This window comes from Conger conger, chromosome 13 (genome assembly GCF_963514075.1).
Source record: "Conger conger chromosome 13, fConCon1.1, whole genome shotgun sequence".
Lineage (NCBI taxonomy): Eukaryota > Metazoa > Chordata > Actinopteri > Anguilliformes > Congridae > Conger > Conger conger.
In genome coordinates, this window is record NC_083772.1 from 30,778,111 (window position 1) to 30,797,254 (window position 19,144).

Below are 19,144 nucleotides of genomic sequence, written 5' to 3' on the forward strand. Positions count from 1 at the left end.
AAGCCTTCATCCCTGCTTGCCAACCTGGCCTTGGCTACAGCTTAAATATCCTGTGAACATTTTAATACAGGAGAGGCCAGCTTGTGGCAGTTCAATCCAGTACCAAGGTTTTCTATAGAGGAGACTCCTTGTGGCAGTTATACCTAGAACCTTCCATCTATGGGCAGACATGCTACAGCAGGCTTTTTTTGAAACGTTACATTTTTGATAACAGACTGCAATGATGAACCATATGTACAAGGAATCAGAGGTCAATTCTGCTGCACTGTCTCTTTTGTGTTAAAATAGGAAATGAACTGTCCTCGGTTTCTAGCTTTTGTCCCTTTTCCATTAGTATTAAGTATTAAGATAGCAAAGTGAAATAGCAGCAGTAAGGGAGAAGTAATAGCTGTTTCAGGTAAACTGCAGTATTTGCCATCTATGCCACCTCATCAAAACTACTACACAGAACAGTTAATCCATAATATATAAGCACAGACATAATTCAATCTCACATTCCTCTGGAGAAATAGAAACACTGAAATATTGAAATTATTTTATTACATCATAATTGACTAGCATGTTGCTCTGTACACAAAACAGGTTAATTCAAACACAAGACAAATAATGTCCGTTCTGATGTTAAAACAACATTCGTGCACCCAAAAGAAAACATTTAATAACTTAATGAACAAACTCAGCTCCGACACCCCACCACCTGACCCCACGGCAGTGGGAAAGGGGCAGGATGGAGCCCGGCGACCTGAACTGAGTGGATTCAATAAGCCTGGGTTCTGGCACACTCCCTCACACAGGGAAAACTGGTTCAGCGGCAGGAGAGCTGTGTGGCATACAGGAGAGATGCGGTAAGAGGCGCCTCCATTTCCAGTCCGGGTGTAGGCGGTATTTTCACTTCCCAATCCTTTGCACCACCCAGTCTTGCTGGCATAAAGGACAGCGGTTGTTCTGCTTCACCCAAAGAGACATACAGCAGTTGTGAAAGGAGTGGTTACATTCTCCCCACACCACTAAATGGGAGAGAGGGAGGGAGAAGAAAAGGAGAATTGAAGTGTTACTTCATAAAGAAATGTTGATGTTTTCGTATGATGTTCGACTAGGTCATCCTATTAAACCATTTACACACATCAATCAGTGCATATTTTAAAGCAAAGCAGAGTGGAATGGAATCGAAAAGTATTTTACATAAGAATTCCATACGTTTTCAACGCCCTCGGATTGGTGGGTCAGCTAGCCAATCAAAGTGCAAAGGGTTAGTTTAATTTCCGTCTGTCTGATCTTAAGCCATTTAACCGTTGCTCACCGATTGCAGCTTTGTCATTGACGTAGAAACAATATAACAATTAAATCTTACCGACACAGTCCTCCTGTTTATTCTCGGCTTGACAACGCAGACAGGCATCTAAACGACAAACATGGGAAATACATAAGTCTGAATTTCATTATTTTTACAGCTGCATCTGGTTTTATGATTTAAATAACGTTTTATTTTTGTGTTAGAACCAGCTAGCCGACATTATATTGTTGATCATTTGAAGCAATATCGCAGATAATTTAGATGCATGGCAAACATTGCGGCTGTGCTGGTTGTAGACTAACGCTATTATTCAGTAACGTTAATCTGCTAACCTTACCCTAGGTCCATATGCAGCAACGTTTGTTAGCTAACTTGGCTAGCTAGACTGAATAGAACTGAGTTTCCCAGCTAACTTAAATAATTTCCACTGACCATTGACCAAACAGAAGGCCCAAAGTATCTGATGATTGTCGATCTATAGTTGAGTAAATTAGCTAACCTTAGTTTTGTAAGCCGGTTGATCAAGCTTGTTAGCTTGCTACAGCAAAGTGGAATCTCGGTAGACAATAAAATAAAGATTAGCTAGTTAACGTTAGCTAACTAGTTATATTCCATGTTTTCCTCACGTTAGCTAGAACCATAAACTGTAGGCTAGAACCTGTAACAAGGCCAACTAGCTAGCTAGAAGCTAACGTTACACATTTAGCTAGCTAGCTCGCTACGTTAGCTAACTTAGCTACTTAGAAAGCTATTATATTTTACTTACCCATAACTTGCACTCTGCAAATTGCGCAGGTATCGCACTCGACGTCCCAGCTCCACATTGCTACAGCATTCCATTTCTTCAAGGAAAACATTTTGTCTCCTCCAGATTTCGACCCAGAAGTGCCAGTATGTGTATGAACCAAACTCGAGTCGTCTCCGTCATCCATGTCCGCCATATCAATGGAAGAGGGCATAACAAAATGGACGGGCCCAAATGAATAACCGTAATTTAACCAAACAGCCACACGGTGGAACTAAAGCCCACAATGTCGTGGACGCAAAATCAAAATAGTTTATGAAACACTTATAGAGATGTTTATTTTCACATTTGCCTGAGTCCACTCCTACCTAAAGACCTTGTAAACTATTCCCCAGTTTACCTGCAGCCTACCACACAACCGAGGTCAAGAAAGAAAAATGTATAAACTTTCCAAATTGAATTTACCGTAATGTTGTCATTGCATGTCTTGACAGTACTTGTATTTAAACATGACAGTAATCATTTACATTTGCATCACTCTTGAGAATTAAACAATCATTTCCCATTCATTATAATGGGTTTTTGGTGAAATCCCTTTATGGGATACCTTTTTGTAATTTATTTTCATAGTTCTCAGTGCAGACATTTGGGGGGAAGGGGTGTCCAAGCTCGTCCCATTTACAAATGAATTGTAGCTCTGTCCAGGGCTAGACAGCATGGGCGCCGACTGCCCACTTTGAAGTGACCTATTTATCTCTCTATTCTTTTGAGGAACCATATGAGCACAGTGCACTTGTGTCATTTTTACTGGCCCATGAGGTCACTTGACCTCAGTGATAAATCAGTTTCCTGCATACATCATGAACACACACTTTTAGGTCATAGACTGGTTTAACCACAGATAACCAATCTTTTGCTGTCCAATGGAAGGTATGTCCCTTACTTATGGTATCTAAAGACCTTGTTGTTGTCCTTGGGTCTAATGTGAAAAATGATGTCTTCACTCGTACATCATTTTGAAAATGCTCTTGTTGAATGAACATACACAGGAGACAGATTTCGGTAACTAAAATTCACCTACAGTGGGTCCAAAAGTCTGAGACCACATTGAAAATCTGTTTTTTTTTTTAATGTAATCATGAAAATAAATAGAAAGTTTTATGATTTGGGAAAATGTTGAACAAATTAAAGTTACTTCAAAGCTTTGCAAGAACTACTTGAAGACCAAAGAAGAACAAGGAAGGCTGCAATTCTACAATTACCTGACCTCAACCCCATTGAACATTTATGGGGGACATTTATTGAATGACTGACAAAAGCAAAGTATTCAGTAACATCACAAGATGCTCTTTGGAACATTGTCAGATAATGCTGGGATAACATGAATCATCAGGATTTGCACAGATTTATGGCTCAGAGTCCATGCCAGCTTGAGTGCACGCTGCCATTAAAGCAAAAGGGGGACATACCAATACTAAAAATTCTGAAATTCATGTACATTTTTCAAAGTTTCAACTTTTCACTCAAATTGTTATGCTGATAATTTAATTTGTAATTTAAAAGTTTGCATTAAATGACAAAAGAATGAAAAATTTAAGCATTTTCACTGGTGGTCTCAGACTAGAGGTTCCACAGAAAATGAATGGTGGTTACTAGATGAAAGGATGTGGAACCAGGGCAGGACACATACCATCTTTATTTCCTCTTTGCATGACCTGCTCGTTGAAAAGAAGACCTGGCTATTTGTAGTGATATGGGGAGGCTCAATGGCCAGTGAAGGTGGAGTGTTTGCAAAGCTTTAACTGCCCAAATTACTTGTATGTATGCGATTTTCCAGCTGTAGAATGGTTCAGAATCTGATTAAGTGTCATGTGAAATTATATATATATGATGATATTGATATATATGATGTTAACATTTCTACAGATTGCTGTAATTCTATTCACATCAGTTTTCCTGTGTTTAATCATTTAATGTAGGATATGTGTTACACAGAAAGACAAGTCTAAGCAGGGCCTAAAAGTAAGCTATCTTCCATTATTTACATTATTCACAAATTACATATACAGGTGAAATGTATGTCCTGAATTAATGTCAACTCCTTTGTCAATTCAGATGGAATCCTTTCCAGCGATGCAAATCCTTAGTTTTTTGCCTGTAAGGAATCCAAAAAAACAGCTTTGGTGAATTGAGACGAGGAGAAATCCTACCCAAATGTCATGAGCATGGTCAGGAGAGGCTGGCACTAAATGAACAGGTGGGTTTCACTGAGATAATAGAGGAGCACAGCTCCATCGACTCAGTATACTGCCTGACTTAACAACAATGGCCATTATGAAACAAATTAGAGTGTTTATACAATATATTAGGAACTACATGCAAATCAGACTGCAGACTAAGAAATGGTTCAGTGTAGTGTTACTTCCATACATTTTCTCTCAGCATCGATGTCTAGGCCTGTCATCACTGTTCATCGCTGTTTGGACTGATACGTGGCAATGGTTTCTCTGAATTATAGATTACATCATTAATCATCACTGCAGGCTGCCACACCAAGCTGGTTGATGAGAGATGGAAAGTTTTGTTGTGTAAGGCAGCAGTCAGCAGATGAAATGCATGTACTTGCAGTGTAATCTCAACATTTTTTTTTTTTGCTGCATAATAAACTGCTATCCAACAGTCCTGCTCAATTTGGGAACTTCTGCTTTTTAATTATCCTCTCATGTATTAATGTTCTATATTGTTTGTGTCATTTAAACATCAATTAATTTGAGCGACTGTTGTCTGTTAAAGTTGAATGTGGCGAAAGAGCAGCGGTTTCTGGGAAACGCGTTGTTTTGGCTGCGATAGTGTGGGCTCTGAGGTTCTTGGCATCAGAACTGGATGCCAGTCATTGCATGCTTGCTCCATGGAGAGTAAATGTCTAAGCGGGATTCAACCCTGCTCACAGTTCTTTTGTTTTTTCTTTTTTTTCAGTATGTGCAGTAGATCCCACTTCTAACTTGTTTCTTATTTATCCTGGAAAAGCATTGGCATCAACGCTAGTGCAAATCTTTCATGGAGCAAATGACAGGAACAGTTTGCTTACCTTTTTTTTCTTTTTCACAGACTTCAGTTTTTTGGAAAACTTCAAGATGGCAGCAAATGTACCTGCACTCATCTGGGTGGAAACTAAGACTTTTAACATTGCCATTTTACCTGCAGCAACAAATAGAATAAATATGACTTCTAGGAACACACTAACTGATAATCTTTTTAAATTAAAATAAAAGGTAATATTTACAGAAACCTTTATCTACATGTATAGTGGAGTTAAGTTAAACCATTCTGTTGAATCAACATTTGAAACAATTGAAAACGGTTTGGGCAATTTACAGATTTCACCAGAATGAATTGAAGCACAAATGAATAGATCAGAAATGTACTGGACACATAGCATCCCTGTGACACCAGACCATGATTTCAGCTACTCTACCCCTATCCCTGTCCCTGTCCCTCTATCACTCCCAGTCCGTCTATTCCCCCCCTTCCTCACCCTCTTTCCTCTCCTGCAGGGCCTCCAGCAGTAGTTCTCCATTCTCATCCCCTATGTGGTTTTCACTGAGGTCCAGCTCAGCCAGATGAGTGGAGATCTTAATGAGCCTGTGGGTGAGGAGAGGGAAACAGAGGAGAGGGAAATGGAGAGGAGAGGGAGGAATATAGAGGAACAGAGGAGAACAGACAGGAATGACAAGGAAGAGTTAAGATAAGCAGTAAGAGAGACACTGCCAGCATATTGTGACTACTTTATCTGATAGGCCTTTAGAGTAATGCTTCTCAGGGTTTATCTGATAGGCCTTTAGAGTAATGCTTCTCAGGGTTTATCTGATAGGCCTTTAGAGTAATGCTTCTCAGGGTTTATCTGATGGGCCTTTAGAGTAATGCTTCTCAGGGTTTATCTGATAGGCCTTTAGAGTAATGCTTCTCGGGGTTTATCTGATAGGCCTTTAGAGTATTGCTTCTCAGGATTTATCTGATAGGCCTTTAGAGTATTGCTTCTCAGGGTTTATCTGATAGGCCTTTAGAGTGATGCTTCTCAGGGTTTATCTGATAGGCCTTTAGAGTGATGCTTCTCAGGGTTTACCTGATAGGCCTTTAGAGTAATGCTTCTCTGGGTTGACCAAAGTGTCTGCCAAAGGGCTTCTGAGTACTGCCAGCAGCCTCCCGTAAAAAAACTTTTTTTTTTTCATGTTTTTTATGTTTGTTTTTGTGCCATTGACAGTTCAGCACCCTTAAAAAGTCCCCAGACATCTATTGGCAGGCACTGTGATCCACGCCCGGGAATCCTAATCCTAAAGACAGGGGGGAATATGGAGTGCAAACAGGAATCATAAGGGGACACATTGGTGTTTCATGGGTGTGCCCTCGACATTCTCCCTCAATGGACAGACAGACTCCCTTGTGTTGATCTGGCAGAGTCTCTGTTCAATTCAAAGGACCTATTATTCATAGCACTACTAACAGCTCATTGACTAACAAAGGCTACTCTAACTGAAACAACATTCTCAACTGATTATCAAAGCAGTAGCAGAAAAAGCATGCACTAAGCAATAAGCTAACAGGAAAATAGAGCACGAGATAAACATGGAAGCTACTTCGATTAAGATACAAATGTAACACTATGGTTGACTACTAAGAAGTGCAGAGGGGTGTAAACAATAGAGGGGGATATGCCGTTTAGGGTTTAAGAGGCATTTACAAAGTGATTTATAGAAGGGTGGAGCGAAGTTTAGAAGAATGTTAAAGAGTGGTAAGAGATATAAAAGTAATGTACAATCTCAGTTAATCCCATTGGGCATCAATTCCCATTAGATTGATTGAATTAATCCTACTTTGGCTTGCCCTGGGGTCATGGTAAAGTATGTCTGTTACACACAGGAGATAAGATCTTTGCTGATAAGCTCAGGGATGCAAGCCTAGCCCCACCATTGCTTGGACTAGCAGAGCTCATTGGGCCGGGTGAGAAGATGAGAACCCCAGCCAAAGCAAAGTCTTCTGTACTCAATACAAATCTATGACACTGTTGCTAGGTGACAGCTGAGCTGTCTTTGGCTGAGCATGTTTAGCCTGAAAAAGCAAACAATCATACCACAAAAACTCACAAATGATAAAAAGACAGCGGGAGAATAGGACCTTCTGAACACCCTGACTCAGTGAAGGCTATGAGTCATATGCCTTAACATTTGAAACAGGGATACCCTTTCCTGCTGAGGGGAAATGCCCTATTCTGGGTTAAATTGGGTATAGCATTTAGTATTTCTTCCATTTTGACCTTTACAGTCCTACAAATGCCAATAATTGATGCCAGACATTTACACTCGGTAATATTAATGCTAGAGCTAACAGAGCTAACAACTAGCATCTGAATACTGTAACTAACCAGTACCAACAGCACTGATACTCACGAGCAAAGTGTTAGCGTGAAGGTCATCGCTGTTACAGTCCTTCCTGGACTAAACGTGTCGATGCCATTGTCTGAGAGGTGCAGTTTCTCCAGCCAGGGAGCAATTTCAGGAGGCCTTGTTACAGATTTCCTCTTCTTCCCTTTAGACACGTCAGTTTGAATTTTGACATGGCAGCAACAATGCTACTGCCTCACAGAAATCCCATTTCATGTCTCTGAAACGGACTTGACATTGTTTAAGAGGTCAGAAAATCCAACAGCTATTCAAATCAATTGTTATTTTTTCTATCCTGTTTATATAAAACCTGAAACACACTGATGCATCCTAAATAAGACCCACACACAGAATGGTCATTCATAACTTCTTGGACAAAACAGTGAGGGCCTGAACACCCATGGTCCCCCTCTGCACCCCTGATTATAGACTCAGGGGAGTCTAAAGTAAGGAACATATAGAAGCTGGGCAGGACTCTTTTTGGGGGATTAATGTGAATCCCACTGCATTCTGGAGTTAGCATGGACAGGATGCAACAGTATGTTTTCCTTCTTTAAACACATGGGAATGATTTTCCAACAAACATTTAACCTCCTGTGAAGAATGTTTTCCCATCAGTTTACCGAACTTCACCAGGAACAGTAACGTAATGTTGACTGAGGTGTGAGAAAGGCAAGGGAAGACAAGACAAGACAAGCACAGCACAGTGAACAATGCAAATCTCCTAATACTAAAAAAAGACCTGACCTCTGTCAAGCCAAAGTAGTTTTTCAGTTGAACAACTGAGAGTGGCTATAGCCTGTTGTTCTCTCCCGCCCTTTTGCTCCCTCCCTCCACATAGGCACCGAAGCAGAGCATATACAGTACCTTTTCTCTTTTTCTTTTTTCCCTGTGAAGATGGTGTCCTGCTCCTTGGTGGGCTTGACATAGCAGTATCTGAGAGGAGAACCCAGCCATTAGACCAGCCCCCCAGCTCTGTCTACACTGGACATTGTGCTCAGTGGCATAGCAGTGTCTGAGAGGAGAACCCAGCCATTAGGCCAGTCCCCCAGCTCTGTCTACACTGGATATTGTGCTCAGTGCACACCCACTCTCAAGGGCACCAATAGTGCTCACACCAGTACACTGCTTCTTAGAACCAGGCTAGAACAGACCTACATGCATGCATGAATGTGCGCACACACACACATACATACACACACACACACACAGTCATAGAACTGGTTATGAAAATGTAAGTGTTTCAAAAGATTTAGGCTGCCATTACACATTTGAACAGCATGCTGCAACAGAAATAGGGTGTGTGTCAGTGATAATCAAAGCCTGTGAGACATTACAGTTATTTAGCTGATGCTTTTATCCAAAGTGACTCACAGTTGATTAGGCCAAGCAGGAGCAGAATATATTGGATGATACTAGCTCTCCACATACTTCGCTGATAATATCTGTTGCTTTCTGTGCTGCAAGCAGCTGTGAACACAAAAGGCCCATTTGACCTGGAATCTGTACTCAGTACTAATTACTGGCATGCTTCTGAAAACAGAAAAAACCTCGTCACAGATCTTTAATGCACAACATTACAATGGGCCTTTTACTTTTGTACCTTTTTTAAGAGTCAGTTTCTAATTTGGCATTTTCGGGTCATATGATCATCAGTTAATAATGCTGTGGCTTGTTGTGTTTGGACACATTTTCTGTGTTTGGGTCCTTCTGTGTCCTGGGTCAGGGAGAATTTGCCCAGTGACCGTTGTGGACTGTAGACCCTTTTTTCAGAATGTGAAAGCGTTCCGCACAGATGCTGCTCATTCCGCACCCGTGTGTTTCTGATAATGGGGGAGTGATTTCAGGTGATTTTAGTGATTTCAGGTGAGCTCAATTATTCAAAATCTACATAAATCTGCTGTCAGACTGTAAAATGAGGGCATGTGCACACACACACACACACACACTATTCCGCTCTATGATGTGTACCTGGCACCACCACAAACCACCTAGACTGCTCAAACTGGTGTGCCTGTAGTACTGAAAACTGTCCCATATCTGCTGATAACTACCCCTACTGTGCCCAAAACTGCAGATGAGCCAATAACTGCACTTACATTTCCCACAAGCACCCTTTTTTCCAGGTAATGTCACTGCAAAATGTTAGAAGGCTTATTTCAGTTCTCTTGTTTGTTCTGAGGAAGGATACGTTTCAGGTCATATGAAAATGTTTGATATCAGGACTGGGAATCTGTCCTAAAAATAGGTTTACAATTTTCTAATTAGTTACAATGTACATAGAAAACATTCCCTAGTGCATCTCTATGGTTGGGCCTCGGTAGTGACACAGTTATTTCTGTAGCTTGGGTGCGGGGGAGCAGAAATATGACTCAAGGGCAGGTCAGCAGGCTGTCAAGGAGATGGGAGGAAGCGGAGAGGGGCCGCAGGATTGCCTTAATCCTAAAAGCTTGTGATTTTGGGTCTTGTTCCATGCCCCAGTGACCTGCGGCACACCAGGCTTGTACAGATTGTGAATGTTGAAGTGCAGTGTTTTTGTTGGACCTGAAATTCATCACTATAACAATCCCATTTGTCATTCTATGTGCAGCGTGTAGCAGTTAGGATTAAGTCCACATTAATCCTTCATCAATCTTTGACTCGGGTCTGGAGCTGAACCTGCCTGACTGAGACCCTGTACTTGCCTGTGGGTTTCTCGAGGGCCATACGGTCTTCATATTCCACCAGCACGGTGACCAGCTCCTCTGCGCCCTCACACTGCAGGTCATTGCCATTGACATATAGATCTCTGCATAAAGAGGAGAAATACTGTATCCACTGCTGTGCCATTGTCATTATAACTGTCAGAATGACCCTGTCCATCAGCCTCAGTGATAATATTCATATTGTTCAGATATGGCATGATGCAACTCTGAGTAAAAACAAAATAAAAACACACAGATTAATACTACTACTAATAATTATTATAACAATTATAAATTGTATTTTTATATTCCAAATGCTCAAAGACACGTTATAACAAAAAAGACAAACATTAAATACAAAATCGAAACAGAAACAGGACAGTAGAAACATGAGTAAGGGGAGGTGGATTATAGCCAGAGGAGGGTGAGGAGTTCATTACTGGTGTGATGAGTGGCTGATTGTGAGGGTCCAGAGCACAGAGAGTCTTCATTCCCCTCCATATGTGCTGAGTTAGACAGCATTCACAGCAGCAGTGAGCAGGGAGAAATGAGAGAGGTTCTGGTTGGTGAGAAGCAGGCAATTGAATTGAGAGGCGGGTTGGAGGAAACAAACAAAGAAGCCCTACGAATTGATTTGCATATAGCATAGCAAACTCCACTGAAAGTAGCAAATATGATATGAATAATGAAAATAGCACAACAGTGGACAGCGGTGTACCAACCTCACAGCAGTCGTTGAGACCAGAGCACCCAGCAGTGTTCCACTGCTTGGGCCCAGGGAACAGTAACACAAACTCAGGGAAAGCACATGGTTGTCCCCCTCTAGGCCAGACAGTAGTGCTCTCACTCCTTCCTCTCCAACACTGGAAGACAAGAGGAAAAGCCAGAGAGAGAGAGAGAGAGAGAGAGAGAGAGAGAGAGAGAGAGAGAGAGAGAGAGAGAGAGAGACACCAAGCCAGTGAACTGAGCTGGCCACTGAAATTGGTGCAACATGCAAGTCTGGCTGTACTAACACTGCTGTGATAGGTCAGGGTCCAACAAGTCTCCCTCACAAAGGAGAACAGAAGCAGCACCAGGTCTGTGCAATGGCCTAAAGACAGGAATGGTGAGGAATAAAGACCAGCTGCAATATTTGGTGACTTTATATCGTAACATGAATTCATACCAATCAGTTAATTAATCTCATATTTCACAAATTTCACAAAGTTTCAAATGCGACAACTGGCCCATTCTCCTGGGGAAAAAGAGAAGCTGTTTTATTGCTGACAGTGAAGTACACAGCTGTCCTCCACTGCTGTGTTTCTTCTTCATGAACTGTATGCATACGGAAGCAGCGCTGCAGAGCAGGACGAAGTGCACCCTGCTTCATGTTGGGTGGTTGTTCACATAGTGTGTTAAAGCCCTTAACATCTAGGCATGGATTATTAAATGTGCATCTCATCATGGATCATTCCTAACATATTACAAACAGATTGGTGATCCTTTGATGAATATTTGAACTGTCAGAACATTCAAGAGCCCTGAATTGATTTGTGTGTCTCTCTCTATTGCTCTGAACACATACACACGCACACACAGACACACACACACACAGACACACACACACACACACAGTGTTACTCACGGGGTATAATCCAAACAGAGGGAGGTAAGGAAGCTGAGTTTCCCAGCCCGGCCCAGCCGCCCCAGGGACCACACATCCAGCCTGCAGTCCAGCAGCTCCAGCTTTCTGAAAGGGTACACCGTCCGCCCTCGTTTCTCCAGCAGGAGACACTGTGGAGCCAAGAAAGACAACAACCCTCAGCACTGGGCTTCATCCACCCTGGGGTAACAGCAATGCTCAATACCCAGTCAGCTTAAGAGACCAACACAAACCCCTGCATAGGGGAGACTAGGGAACAACCTAACACTTTTAGGTTTTCACTTAATTGAAAAATATACAAACATATTAGAGCAAATATAGAATATACATGTCTTGGCTATGACTTTACATTACATTACATTAATGGCATTGGGCAGACGCTCTTATCCAGAGCGACTTGTATACAGTTCAGGCGAAAGTAGCAGGAGTGAAACTGTTCCAACATGCCCCAGCTACGGGGCAAGTTTACACAGCTCTGGGGTACGTTTAAACAGTGTCCAAAATGTCTTCTCCTGAGAAATAACTCTTCACTTGTCTCACTAAGATAACAATATAAGCACTGCCTCTGTTCCTGGCATGTTCTTGATTTACTCGCACTTCAATGCTTTTTATTTGGCTGAAATGAGTTTTTTTTTAAAGATAGCCACAAGCTCCAAGGAGATCCCCATGATAACTTTTTTAGCACAGCCACAAATCAATGAGAACTCCTGCAGTTCATCAGTGTCTGTTCTCCTCACTCTGCCCATGATGTGTCTTAGACTGATCTATGCCATTGCTCTTCTCCTAAAGGGGTGTGGGGTTATCTGTGGCTTTGCCTTCTTGAATATCTAGATTGACACAAATCAACTAACCAAATGACCAATGTAAAATAAAAACAATTTGAGTAGTTTGTTTTAAAAAGCCAAATATGCCAAGGCTGACTACTTCTGGTACTGTACTACTGCTGATATTGCTGCAAAGTAAGATGTGAGAAGGATGAAACATTGCTCTCAACATTGGTTTTGGTTCTCATCTGATCTGCAGTCTGACAAACTCACAGCAAGAAACAAATATTTGGAGAGATGGGATTGCCCAGAGGGGACTTAAAATTAGGGTGTCAAGCATAAAGCTGTGAAATCAGATTCCATATTTGTTGTGTTGCTCAAAGATAGGGACAAAAGGAAATCCCCATGATGGCACATCAATCAATCATGTCAATAGACAACCTAATAGAACTATACTTGAATAGATGCCTTGTAATTTAAACCCAAAGTGCTATCAATTAGCAGTGATATCCACATAAAATACACATCCTTCATCTGACCAGTTAACCAGCCTACAGTAAAAATAAATAACTGATGAATTGCTGACAGCAAAAATATTTCTGCTGGGGTGTTTCTCTAGCTGCACAAAATCAGCACTGCATTCCTGACCCTGGGAATAAGTAACAGATGGTTTAGCCTCATGGTCTGAAGTGTACATTTAGACTGTAAAAGGGGTAGCTTTTGATTAGTGAGTGCCCGGCATACCCATATGCATAGATTTCGGGGAGACATGTCACCCCCAATATTTTCACTGAGACTGAGACGCTTGGCTATGTGAGACTAGGCAGTCCTGTGTGTCTCCCTAACGGAAACCTGCAGGTACACCACATAGCCAGGAAAAGACAAAAAATTACTTTTCACTAGGCCGATTTATGTGTTACTCGGGGAAAGTATTTATACTAAAACCAACGACTAGAATTGTGCTAGATTAAGTATAAATCTCACACAGGAAGTACACTTTGACACCCCATATGTCTTCTAGCTTTACTTCCAGCTCGCCCGTATGGCGCTGCCTGGCGAACTCATGACTGACGATGTTTATTGCACGGCCAGGATGTGTAGCGAAGAAACACGAGTAGGCCTACGCAAGCGCAATGAAAAGTTCAAAACCCTTCTACATTTCAGCTGCTTGAGTGAATCGGACCAGTTCTCTTTCACTGACATGGTTCAATCAATAGTGTTTCAACAGAGCTTCCATTTCAGAACACCCTGCAGGGCACTCTTTAGGTGCTTTGGGTCCATCAATGGATGTGACTTACGAGATCAGCGATGTCCTGATCTCTTGGCGATGAGTCCCAGACGGTCAGCTCGTGCCCGTGTGTGTAGCGTGTGTCCCGCACTGCTTGGAGGAGGGGCCACAGGCTGCTGGACAGGTGAACCCCAGGTGTGTTCTCAGGAAAGATCAGCGTGAGCTAAAGCAGGGATGAACCACATTTACTGAACCCAACCACACCACACGCTCTCAGACATTTTATAAGACCTGTGAGGAACAGTGAGTGAGTGTGTGTGTGTGTGTGTGTTTGATTTGCAATTGTGTGTGTTTGCATATTTTGATGTGTGTGTATGTGTCAACATGCATGATTGTGTGTATATTTGTTTAGTGCATTATGTATGACTGTTATTGTAGCAGTAATATAGTGTTAAATGCAAAGGTATTGGTACTGTCATGGCGAATTGTTTGTTTTCCTTTGTGCTAATAATTTGTAACCGTTACCCACTGCCCCATTCATTCAGTTCATTCATATCAGTGTGTTTCGGATTTCAGTTTCATTTTGAGAAAGCCAAAAGCATTACATTACATTACATTATTGGCATTTGGCAGACGCTCTTATCCAGAGCGACGTACAACAAAGTGCATACCCATAACCAGGGATAAGTTCGCTGAAAGACCCTAGAGGGAAGTACAATTTCAACTGCTACCTGTACAACAAAGATAAGGACAAGGGCCATTTTTTTTTTTTTTTTTTTTTGAACAAACAAACAAACAAACAGAGCAAAAGTGACCAAAGTTAACTATCCAAACACTGCTTACCTAGCCAACTAAAAATACCGATACACAAAGCAAGTCACAGAGACAACAATTAAGGTTCACAGGGAGGTAGGGAGGGATGGGGAGAGGTGCTGCTTGAAGAGGTGTGTCTTCAGCTTGCGCTTGAAGGTGGGGAGAGATTCTATAGTTCTGACCTCAACGGGGAGTTCGTTCCACCACCGTGGAGCCAGAACAGACAGTAGTCGTGAGCGTGAGGTGGAGGTTCTGAGAGGGGGGCCAAGCGGCCTGTGGAGGCTGAACGAAGAGGTCTGGCAGGGGTGTAGGGTTTGATGATTTTTTGCAGATAAGCTGCGGAAGACCCTTTAACTGCTTGGAAGGCTAGCACCAATGTTTTGAATTTGATGCGAGCCATGACAGGCAGCCAGTGGAGGGAAGTAAGCAGGGGGGTGACGTGTGAGTATTTGGGAAGGTTGAAGACCAGACGAGCTGCTGCATTCTGGATGAGTTGGAGGGGTCTGATGGCGGACGCTGGGAGGCCAGCCAAGAGAGAATTGCAGTAGTCCAGGCGGGACGGAACCATCGCTTGGACCAGGAGCTGGGTCGAGTAGGGGGTGAGAAAGGGGCGGATTCTCCGTATGTTGTATAGGAAGAACCTGCAAGACCGGGTCACCGCCGCAATGTTCTCGGAAAGGGACAGTCTGCTGTCCATCACCACGCCGAGGTTCCTTGCACTGGGTGACGGCGTGAGTGTGGTATCCCCGAGGGAAATGGAGAGATCCAGATGGGGAGAGGTATTAGCAGGGATGAATATCATTTCAGTTTTACCTGGGTTGAGCTTTAGATAGTGGTTGTCCATCCAGCTCTGGATGTCCCTCAGGCAAGCAGAGATACGGGCTGAAACCTGCGTATCAGACGGCGGGAACGAGACGAAGAGTTGGGTATCGTCTGCGTAGCAGTGGTAGGATAGCCCATGTGCAGTGATGACAGGGCCAAGGGAGCGAGTGTAAAGAGAAAAAAGAAGTGGGCCAAGGACTGAGCCCAGGGGAACTCCTGTGGCGAGGGGCCGAGGTGTCGATACCGAACCAGCCCAGGCAACCTGGAAGGAGCGACCAGAGAGGTAGGACTCAATCCAGTCCAGGGCTGTGCCATAGATGCCTGTTGCTGACAGGGCAGACTGGAGGATGGAGTGATCCACAGTGTCGAAGGCAGCAGAGAGATCTAGAAGAATGAGGACAGAGGAGAGGGAGGCTGCTCGTGCGGCATGGAGTGACTCACTGACGGAGAGGAGCGCAGTCTCTGTCGAGTGGCCCGATCTGAAGCCAGACTGATGGGGGTCTAGCAGGTTGTTGTTAGAAAAGAAGGAAAAAAGTTGAGTAGAAGCGGCTCGTTCTATAGTTTTAGAAAGGAAAGGAAGAAGAGATACCGGGCGGTAGTTCTGGATGATGGAGGGATCCAGGGTAGGCTTTTTTAGCAGCGGAGTGATGTGGGCCCTCTTGGAGGATGCCGGAAAACAGCCAGAAGACAGGGAGGAGTTGACAAGGGAGGTGACAAGTGCGAGAGTGTCAGGTGTGATAGTTTGGAGAAGAGAAGAGGGGATAGGGTCAAGGGCACAGGTTGTAGGGCGGTGGCAGAGCAGGAGTTGAGAAACATCAGAGTCTGTAAGGGGGGAGAAAGTGGAAAAGCACATGACCTTTGTACACTTTCACCTTTTCTTCCTGATAAGCTGTTGCTGCCATCACTGGTTATCGGTCTATCAATAAAAACCATTAAACCGGCTCCAGCCATACAGGCCAATGCCATCACACTGCCTCCACCATGCCTGACAGATGAAATAGTTTGCAGAGGGTCCAGAGCAGTCATATACTTACAGTAGATAGTGAGTTGGGAGCATGAATACTTGTGTATATATACTTCCTCATTACATCATCAGAGTAATTTGACTTTGAGGAGAGCATCCTTATGAAGCAGAGCATTACAGTTTTTGAATATAGTGAAAATTAATTTATCCATTCATTCATTATCCTAACACGCTTATCCTGAACAGGGTCGCAGGGGGGCTGGAGCCTATCCCAGCATACATTGGGCGAAAGGCAGGAAAACACCCTGGACAGGTCGCCAGTCCATCGCAGGGCACACACACCATTCACTCGCACACTCATACCTACAGGCAATTTAGACTCTCCAATCAGCCTAACCTGCATGTCTTTGGACTGTGGGGAGGAAACCGGAGTACCCGGAGGAAACCCACGCAGACACGGGGAGAACATGCAAACTCCGCACAGAGAGGCCCCGGCTGACGGGGATTCGAACCCAGGACCTCCTTGCTGTGAGGCGGCAGTGCTACCCACTGCATCATCTGTGCCGCCTATAATGAAAATGTTTGGCTTTTTTCAGTTTTGTGCCTGTCTTCAGAAACTCAAGCAATCTGTGAAACAAAATGTCTACCTTTGTCAGGCTTTTCCCCTTTTCAATGCAACGCTGAGCATCTCGTCTCACAGAGGGGCTGACACAGCTTCCACTTTCCACACAGCGTCTCTCATATGAGCTCAGAAACTGGGAGAGACTGGCAGTGATATCAGAAGGGATTGCAATACCTTTTCCACCCCTCTTTGCCATCTCATCTCTCAACCCAGATATCACAGCCTTTTAAACAAAGGAAAAGAAAGGAAAATGAGTTCCATATGTATTTGGATTTGAGTAAAATAAGAATATAAACTGTCAGGGCAACATAAATCATTTGGTTTCTGCAAGTTACACGTGAGAGACAAAACAGCTTTTATGTCTCAATCATTTCCCCTTTTATCTGTTCATTTGGACTTGCCAATTCTGCCTCTTGATTTATTGCTGTGTTACCATAATCTGCATTCAGCCACAAAGCTCAAGAACTTACAATCCCCCTATACCTCCACCTGCAAGCCACAGTGCCACAGGAGAGAGCTAGCACCAAATGGAGGAGACGTGTACCTCTCAATCTCTGTCTGCATGTTGTTAGAACTACAGATCTGGAGAGATTTCACTGAATATCTGCGAGTATTAGTTACTTTCAGCAAGACAAGCTGCCATTCCAAGCAGTGGTACAAAGCATTGGTATAATTCTCAGGTTTTAAGAAGGGTGAGGTATTGGGAGGTGATGTGACACACACCTCCATTCAATCACTTCCCTTTGTGTCACAATTTATGTCATTTGAGCAACAATTCACTAGAAAATGACAAAATACAGATTGCAAAAGATTTATTTGAGCCTGTTCTTTATTACAAAAAGCGCCCTCTTGGCCTCATGATTTCAATAACTACTGCTACTGCCAGACCAGCCTTAGATGTGATTCACAAGAAAAATATGAGTTTTATACTCAAAATGTGGGTGGTTCATCACTGTTTGAAGAACCTTGGTTGACTAAAACCCACATTAGTCCTGGTGGGAAGACCCCTGGTAATAACCTAATAATAACGGTCAATGCTCAAACAAACTACTGTACACAGCCCAGCCTGTGATCATGGTGCGGGCCTGTACTGCTGTGCATTAAAAACTGTGCAGTAATAGCACATATAGTATTGTACACAAATAAAGCCTTATATGTTATGCTCCTCTAATGTGTGGAAACCAATACAGATTATTCCAGAACTAGTAAATAACAATTTAATTAGAAATGGAATCTATTCATGTCTACTCAGTCATTGCAATTGGGAATGATCATAATTCATATTTTAGTTGATCAAAATTCCAGTAGTGGTCATTCCACAGAATCATATTATGATTTGAGATTGACATAAATCACACTATGGCATGCATTTGTATAGCCTATGCGTAAAATACTACAAAACAAACTATTTCAACAAGCATGGTAACATTATAAAAAGACACAATGTTGTAATAAAAAACATATCAAAGAGTCCCAGACAATTTCCAGATGTGAAGAAAGCTGAACTTCACTGAAGCACATTCAAATAGCAGGGCAAAGTTCAATCATAAATCACAGACCGCAGAATTGATTACTTTCAAGATATGTAACTGAACTTTGAGAAGTTAAGACAAAAATACAATTTGCCTACAAATGCAAAATTTTTAAACGGCAGTGCACTCACCTAACCATGAGACTTTTTTTCCCTCTGTTGAGTGTCTGTTCCTGTAGCAACAAGTTGCTAGGCAACAAAGGGGGACACTGACTGAACAGGGCCAGCATTCAAAAAAAGCCTTTTGTACTGCTTTCATTTTTTGATTAGGGCTTTTATTTAAAGACCAAGGCATTTGTTATGTTTACACTTTGCTTTATGTATTATGTAACATAAATACGTATATGATTATTAGTATTACAGTGTATTACATTAGTATTACAGCTGATCCATCAATGACAAATCCATTGAGCAATGAACAATCCATTAAAAAGAAGAAAATTTCTGACTACAAAATTCTGTCTCTGTCCCTCAAACAGAGTTACTGTATATAGAACCTGATCATTTAATCATACATAGATGGGCCAACGGAATGTATTAAATATGTCCCTTCTTTTACATGTGAAACAAATTCTCCTTCAAGGACAGAAACCAAAC

General features: G+C 42.5%; 2 protein-coding genes across 2 annotated transcripts; both read right to left on the reverse strand.

Moving 5' to 3' along the window:
- Positions 1 to 523: 523 nt before the first annotated feature.
- Positions 524 to 2,387, reverse strand: rnf7 (ring finger protein 7). The gene is made up of 3 exons (XM_061216179.1): positions 2,061 to 2,387; positions 1,352 to 1,399; positions 524 to 1,007 (listed from the first exon to the last, which is right to left on the reverse strand). The coding sequence occupies exons 1-3, from the start codon at positions 2,251 to 2,253 to the stop codon at positions 889 to 891; spliced, it is 360 nt and encodes a 119-aa protein (XP_061072163.1). The 5' UTR covers positions 2,254 to 2,387; the 3' UTR covers positions 524 to 888.
- Positions 2,388 to 3,717: 1,330 nt separating this feature from the next.
- LOC133107226 (uncharacterized) lies at positions 3,718 to 18,706 on the reverse strand. Its single transcript, XM_061216177.1, has 11 exons — positions 18,680 to 18,706; positions 17,042 to 17,239; positions 13,866 to 14,018; positions 11,786 to 11,934; positions 10,884 to 11,024; positions 10,162 to 10,265; positions 8,345 to 8,413; positions 7,484 to 7,622; positions 5,575 to 5,681; positions 5,128 to 5,237; positions 3,718 to 4,194 (listed from the first exon to the last, which is right to left on the reverse strand). The coding sequence occupies exons 2-11, from the start codon at positions 17,210 to 17,212 to the stop codon at positions 4,183 to 4,185; spliced, it is 1,155 nt and encodes a 384-aa protein (XP_061072161.1). The 5' UTR covers positions 17,213 to 17,239; positions 18,680 to 18,706; the 3' UTR covers positions 3,718 to 4,182.
- Between the last annotated feature and the right edge of the window lie 438 nt (positions 18,707 to 19,144).

Excerpts from the sequence above, each read along its gene's own strand:
- rnf7 (XM_061216179.1), bottom strand. The coding sequence starts at position 2,253 with ATGCCCTCTTCCATTGATATGGCGGACATGGATGACGGAGACGACTCG. Across the intron at positions 1,400-2,060 it reads TTGCAGAGTGCAAGTTATGG|ATGCCTGTCTGCGTTGTCAA; the intron begins GTAAGTAAAATA and ends TTTGTCGTTTAG. Across the intron at positions 1,008-1,351 it reads TAAACAGGAGGACTGTGTCG|TGGTGTGGGGAGAATGTAAC; the intron begins GTAAGATTTAAT and ends TCTCCCATTTAG.
- LOC133107226 (XM_061216177.1), bottom strand. The coding sequence starts at position 17,212 with ATGGCAAAGAGGGGTGGAAAAGGTATTGCAATCCCTTCTGATATCACT. Across the intron at positions 11,025-11,785 it reads CTCTGTTTGGATTATACCCC|TGTTGGAGAGGAAGGAGTGA; the intron begins GTGAGTAACACT and ends CTTGTCTTCCAG. Across the intron at positions 5,682-7,483 it reads TTCACGCTAACACTTTGCTC|GCTCATTAAGATCTCCACTC; the intron begins GTGAGTATCAGT and ends CCTCACCCACAG.